General features: G+C 50.7%; 2 protein-coding genes across 2 annotated transcripts in view; one reads left to right on the forward strand and one right to left on the reverse strand.

The window, feature by feature from the left end:
• MMAB (methylmalonic aciduria (cobalamin deficiency) cblB type) overlaps positions 1-682 on the reverse strand; it is a 5339-nt gene extending 4657 nt beyond the window's left edge. Inside the window, exon 1 of the mRNA XM_009996847.1 lies at positions 627-682. Within this exon, the coding sequence (XP_009995149.1) occupies positions 627-682 (56 nt within the window). The remainder of the gene's footprint in view (positions 1-626) is intronic.
• A 185-nt stretch (positions 683-867) lies between these two features.
• Positions 868-6671, forward strand: part of MVK (mevalonate kinase) — a 10617-nt gene continuing 4813 nt past the window's right edge. The window contains exons 1-5 of the mRNA XM_009996848.1: positions 868-883; positions 1148-1295; positions 2487-2642; positions 5217-5320; positions 6352-6397. Of these exons, the coding sequence (XP_009995150.1) occupies positions 868-883; positions 1148-1295; positions 2487-2642; positions 5217-5320; positions 6352-6397 (470 nt within the window). The remainder of the gene's footprint in view (positions 884-1147; positions 1296-2486; positions 2643-5216; positions 5321-6351; positions 6398-6671) is intronic.

Raw genomic sequence — 6671 nt, forward strand, 5'->3', positions numbered from 1 at the left:
GACCTCATCAGTGTTTACAAATATGTAAGGGGTGAGTGTCAGGGAGATGGAGTTAGGCTTTTCTCAGTGATGACCAGTGATAGGACAAGGGGTAATGGGTGCAAACTGGAGCATAGGAGGTTCAAGGTGAATATCTGAAAACATTTGTTTACTGTGAGAGTGACAGAGGGAGGCTGTGGAGTCTCCTTCATTGGAGACATTGAAACCCCCCTGGACATGTTCCTGTGTGATGTGCTCTGGGTGACCCTGCTCTGGGAGGGGGGTTGGACTAGATAATCTTTCCAGGTCCCTTCCAACCTCTGGGATTCTATGATCCCTGCACGCCACCAGTTCGGGCCCCCTCACTCTCCCTGTGTGCTTCTTGTCACCTGCCTGGTGCTCTTGTGTCTGGGAGAGGCCCTTGTCATGGGCATGTCCTGTTTCAGGTTCCCAGGGGCTTGTTCTGTTGCTGCTGTGGCTCAGGCAGTGCTGTAACACATAGAGGAGCCAGCCAGGGACCGTGCCCAGGTGTACTGCTGACAGGGGGGGCAAAAGGAGTCTCTGCCAGCTGGTTTGAGTTGAGAGCTCTTTGGGAGGGCAGTTATGGGTCCTGTTTTCCTCTCTCTCTGCTCCCAGCCAGCCCTCACTGCAGTTTCTGCAGCATCTGGTACTGGGTGCAGCCCCTGACTGGCAGTTGTGCCATTTCTCTCTATAGGACCTGGAATTATTTCCTGTGATTCTCATGAGCACAGATTCCTTAGCAGAAGGAAGGACAAAGCCTGCTGAGGCAGGGGGTTGGTAACTCCACTCAGCACTGACCCAAAGCTCTCTAACAGTGATGTCTGCTCCTGCTGCTTTGGAAGCTGGGCTTGGGTGAAGTGCATCAGAATGCCCATGCTCTTCAGTAAAGAGTTTGTGAGTTGCCATGTTCTATGTAGTGTAACACAGCACAGGTGTGGGATGGAAAAACTGGGTTTTCAGGTTGGGTGTGGTGATTTTGCTCTTATTTTGTCATAAATCCTCAGGAAGTTGGTAGGTGAAATCTGAGTTGGGTTCAATCTGTTTCTGCTGACTATAACAGGATGTTGTTGTTCTTGTAAATACTGCTTTGAAGCTTAACAGTTCAGTGGTTTCTAAGTGTTTGCATTTTCCCTGCTTGCTTCCATAGCTGACTTTGATGAATCAAAGCCCCCCAGTGTGGAACAGCTGGACACACTGAGGGAGTTTGCTGGAATTGCTGCTGGAGCCTCAGCTCCCGAGAGCCTGGCTACTCTTGCCTTTCTTTATCTGTGCCTGGCTATTTCAGCTAAGTATGGGTAAGGCAATCTTCCTGCCCCAACACAAACATGCTCTGGGGAGTGCTGGTCACCAGGAATTGCTGCTACAAGGTCACGGGGAGGAACCAGATCTGAGGCAAAATAAGAAATCACACAGAATGTTACCAAGCACCTTGGGAGACACCTCAGAGCTGAGCTGGGTGGTGGGTGGGGTGCCCAGGCAGGTGGGCTGGAATCATCTGCTGTGTTTAGACATCAAGCTCTGAGAAGCTTGAGTCAGAACAGTTCATGCCACCCTTCCTGCACCACCAACAGCAGCAGAGACATCAGGCAGCTCATTTCATGCTAGAAACTGCTACAGGAATGAGCTGTGAGTTTGTTGTCTGAGCTGAGTCTGATCCCCCCCCGTGGGCTGAATCTCCCTAAAAACAGGAGAACTTGGGGTAGCTGCAGCTCTGGGCTGATCCAGTTTCTGAACTTGACCAACTCTGTTGGTGGTACTGACTCACTGGGTGGGTGCTCAGGGCAGTGTCTGGGACAGCAGCACTTGCTATTTTAAACCAAGTCAGAACCTGACATCAGTATTCATTGCAAAGGAATAAAGGTTAAAGAGTGGTGATGTGTAGCTGCATCCTGCTCTGCTGCTCAGCGTCCAGGTTGTTGGGTCATAGCCCTGTCACCAGCCTGCTCTGGAGCCATCAGTTCATAGTTCACATCACTCACCAGACAGTGAAAAGCTCCTGAGTTTGGTGTTGGGATCTGTAACACAAACTGGATGTGCTCAGAGGAGCCGAGGGTGGTGTGGGCACAGATCTGTGTGCGTTTCACCTTCCCCATCAGCTTGTGACTCCTTTTGGATGTAACTGCAGTTACAGGCTTGGGATATAAAGACTTTCTTTAGAAATATGTTTAAAATTGTGCTTACAACAGTCTTGAAGGGTCTCTTTGTGGTGCTACTCAAGGATTCAGTTACTAAGTGCCCCTGCTAGCAGCTTGAGGAGCTGTGCTAATTAATCACAGACCCAGCTGAGGCTTGGTTCTCTTTCCATGGCTCAGGAAGCTGCTCAGCTGTGCTGAGGAGCCCTCCCAGATCCAGCCTGTGTTAGACACACGTGCTGACATTCTGGTTCTCACCCAGCTTTACCTGCCATCGCTCCTAATTGGCATCTTTTTCCCTTTGAAACGTTGTCCGAGGTGGTCGCCTTACATCTTTTCCTGTCTGTGTTGCAGAGATGTGCCCAGCGTGGAGGTGCTGGTGTGGTCGGAGCTGCCCACGGGAGCGGGGCTGGGCTCCAGCGCCGCCTACGCCGTCTGCCTGGCCGCGGCGCTGCTGGCGGCCTGCGGGGCCATCTCCTGCCCGCTGGAGGAGGGACAGCCCGCGGCCAGGTAACGCTCCGGGGAAGCCTCCCTGCTTTGGATCCTCTCTCTGCTCCGCTTTCCTTTCACTCGCACCTTCTGGCGCCTCTCGTGGTCTCTCTGGCCCCTCCCCTGGGCTGTGGTACCAGCGGTGGAGCCTTCAGCCTCACTCCTCCTGTTGCTGCCCAGTGTTCCCAACAGCAGAGACCTGCTCTGTCCCAGGGCTCTGACCTGTGAGTCATGTTTACAATTTGCTTCTCCTGATAAAGCAACTGGAGGCAGAGACTTGGTAAAAATGGCACAGTTTCCCTTGTCTAGTGCAAGATACACACACTGAAAATAAAAACCACACAAGAGAAACCTCTTTGTTTTGCAAGTGAATAAAACACACACTTAAATGTCATAGATTTTTTTTAACCTCTTTTCCTCACTGAGCATCTTCCAGGTTTTCCTTTGAGTCCTCAGGAATCGAGGATCCTTTCCAGTTTTTCTGTCATTTTTTGTCTAGTTTTTCTAGTCATTTAGCCTGATTATTTTTTTTTCCTGCACATGGCACATTTCCTTCTGATCTCCAGCCTGAGTTTTCACTTTATCGGTGTCTGGTGAAAGTTTCTTTCCTCCTGCCCTTGGGAGTTCAGTCTTGGAATCCTGGCCTGCTCTGCTGTGTCTCTGTGTCTAAGGAGGCAGCTGGAGCAGCAGAACCCTCCGTGGTGAGCCTGGATCCTTTGGTGCTTGGCTTCTGTAGCCTCTGTGTGTGACTGAGGCAGCAGGATGGGGTGGCTGGTTCTGCTGCAGAGCCAGAGCTTGCAGCCTGACCCAGAAACACCTTCCTAGAGCAGAGCAGTTTGTGCAGGGGGCTCAGGCACATCTCCCAGGCAGTCACACAGTGTGAGGCATGAAAGGCTGGTTCCAGCCCAGGCACTGAGGATGTCTTCATTCCCTCCTCACACAGCTTAGCTGCAGCTTCAATACAGTGTAATTTTTTTCTTCCAGCTGGCACGCAGAGGGGTGAGTGAGAGATGGGGGTGTCAGACTTCAGAAGGTTTTTGCTTAACATCACAAGAAAAGAACAGCATGATTTATGGTAGGGAAGAATCCCAGCCTCTCAGAGAGGATTAGAAACAAGTGGTTTACAGCAAACTGGGCTTCTATTTTGAGTAGCGGCGGTGTGAGCTGTGTTCCTGAGTGCTTCATGGATTAAATATTGGCAAGGGAAATGAAAGGTGTGTGGGGATGGATGAAGACATTCAGCAGAGGCCCAGGGAAGTGTGGAGTTAAAGGGAGTGGCTTCCAGACAGCCAGTGGCTTTCAACATTCCTGCCTTGCCTTCCCAGCCATCACTGGTCTAGTTATTTCATGTAAGACTGTGTGATGCTTATCGAAGATCCTTGTTTGTGCCTTTCCTCCATCATGTATTACTTGTTCTGGCCCCATGTTCTAAAAACCTGTTGAAGGCACATTCCAGGGGGGTCAGAGGTGGGTGTTTGTGTGCCTGTGTGAATCTGAGTGTGTTGCAGCAGAAGGGCTGGGGGCTCCCTGTGGGCATCAGGCTTCCCTTAGGGTGCCTGAGTTTAGGACAGTCCTTCAGCCTGGAGAGTGGGTGGATTTGAAATTGTCTGGTGAGTTCTGGGAGTGGGTGTGTGGGAATATGTTTTTTAAATAAACATTTCTGGGAACAGGCCCAGAGCAGTGGGCTTGTGAGAGGCACTGGAGGAGAAATCCCTGTGGTGGAGAGAGATGTGGTGAAAGTTGCAGCTGGCAGTTCCTCTGTGACTGGCAGCTCCACGGCTGCTTTTTGAATTGCTACAGCCCATTAATTAGTATGTTCAGTCAGGGGCCTCGATCCTTGCTGGGTCTGACCCAGCACCAGACTCTGTGCCAGTGTTTAAACTCTCAAAGCACTTACTAGTTTGTATGACTGCTTTTAAGACAACAGAAAGACCTGGTTTTGTGGTTTTAGCATAACACCTTCTGGGCCTACGTTTGGTTCCTTTCTGTGCACCCAGTGTTGGCTTGAAGTGTTAGGAGTTAATCCCTAAAAATCAAAGTCTTTGCTGGAGATAGTAAATCAGTTCTAATTGCACCTTTTGGCCCAGTTTGTGAGGCTTCTGCAGCTGAGCAGCTGGGAATTAGAGGCTGGAGTCACACATGTGAAATGCAACTTTTGCTGTTTTCTCACACCGTGGTGAACAGGATCTCTGGCCAAGAGGTGTGGTAACAGCAGCCTCGGGGGGCGGGGGTGGGTCTGGACTTGTGCTCATTTAAATTTGGTCTTTGCTCAACCAGGCTGGGATCTGCTCCCTGAACCTGCTGTGCCCCTGGCGTGCAGCAGGAGCACTGTGGTCGTGCCCGTTGGACACTCTCTTGGAGTAACACCAGTTCCCTGGGGGGGCTTCTACGTGCTGCCAGTCGGGTGCTGTGGACAGTGATGTCCCCTCCCTGCTGGAACAGTGTGGGGTACAGAGGGGGATCCACAGCTCTGGTGCTTCCCACAGGAACTGCTGCCTTGTGTGGTTCCTGACGCTTTTCTGTCTCCTGTGGCTCCTCTGTCACTCAGCCTGTGCTGGTTTCAGTTGTGCATTGGATCATTTTCTTGCCTTTCAGGTGGACAGAAGAAGAGCTGACTTTGATTAACAGCTGGGCCTTCCAGGGGGAGCGGGTGATCCATGGCAATCCCTCGGGTGTGGATAATGCTGTTGGGACCTGGGGTACGTGTGTGTTTGCTGCTCCCTGGCACTGCCTGGGGGTGCTGAGGAAGGGCTGTTGGGGGTGGCAGGACAGCATGTCTCTGCTCTCTACAGCAGATTGTGCCCAAGCTGCAGGGTGGTTCTGAGCAGATGCCACAAGTTGCATTTCTGCAAACAATAGGGCTTTGTTGGGATGGCTGCAGGGAGGGATGGAGCAGGGTGCCTCACTGCACTAAGGTACAGCAGAGGGACCAGTAGCTCCCAAATTCAGGTCCCCATTTTGACCTGAGTGAAGGGAATCCTTCCCCATTTGTAAGCTGGGACTGGAGCCAGCTGGGCTGCTGGCCTGGCTGCATCAACACCAGAGATGTGCAGCCCCCAGGCAAGTGCCTGGGGCAGAGACCTTGTTGCAAATAACTGATATTTAAACATTCTGGGGTGAACAAAGAAACTTAATCCTGTCCCAGGGATAATGCAGTAGAAAATGCAGTTGGACAGCTGTCATTTAGTTTCAATTAGCAGAGACTTCCAAGTGTTTTGGAAGTGTCCTTGGAGACTTTTAATAATCTTTCTAATGAGACCTAATGGCAAAGCCTGTGTAAAAGTAGGAGCCAAGTGAGACATTCCTTCTGGACAATGAAACTCCATGCTGAAGGACAGCTGCTGACATGAATGCACATGTTCAGTCCAGTTTGAAACCTTTGTGCTTGCTCTGCCCCAGGGAATCGCTGCTTGATTTTTTTTCTTTTTTCAGTAAAGAATTAATGCTGCCCAAACTCTTTGCCTTTTAAAACATATTTCATGTGATCCCCAAGTAGAGGAGAGCGAAGGGAAAGGCACTGGGTTAACGACGTCTGGCCAGAGCCTCTCATTAAGTCAGCAGGGTTAGGCAGATTCATGCTGTCTGGGAACATGGTTCATTTAGCTGGTGTTTCTTGCAATTACTGTCATATGCTCTGGGTGAGGTTCTAAAGATGAAAGACCTGCTGCCTCTTACCACACCGTTATCTCTGCTCACTGTGGGCTGAGACAATGCATGGGTTTTGCTTTAGGTGGAGCCCTGAGATATCAATCAGGAAAAATCACACCATTAAAGAGGTAATATTTGAGTTTAAAAATAACACTGGGGTAGGGTGGGTGGAATGTGTCAAAGGGGCCTTGGGTGGGCCTGGCAGGGTGTGGGGTGGCTGGGAGGTGGCTGGCAGTGAGGCCAAGGGGCTGTGTAGCCAGATGTGGCTGTGGGTAGGGGTGGCTTGAGGCTTGTCTTGGGTTCGGGTGGATGGGAACAATGAAATGTTTGGTCATTATCTGACATTAAATGAACACAGCACAAAGGATCAATATTAATTTCATGGCATTATGGGCAGCAGGA

The sequence above is a fragment of the Chaetura pelagica genome, unplaced genomic scaffold (assembly GCF_000747805.2).
Source record: "Chaetura pelagica isolate M959 unplaced genomic scaffold, ChaPel_1.0 scaffold294, whole genome shotgun sequence".
In the NCBI taxonomy this organism is placed as follows: Eukaryota; Metazoa; Chordata; class Aves; order Apodiformes; family Apodidae; genus Chaetura; species Chaetura pelagica.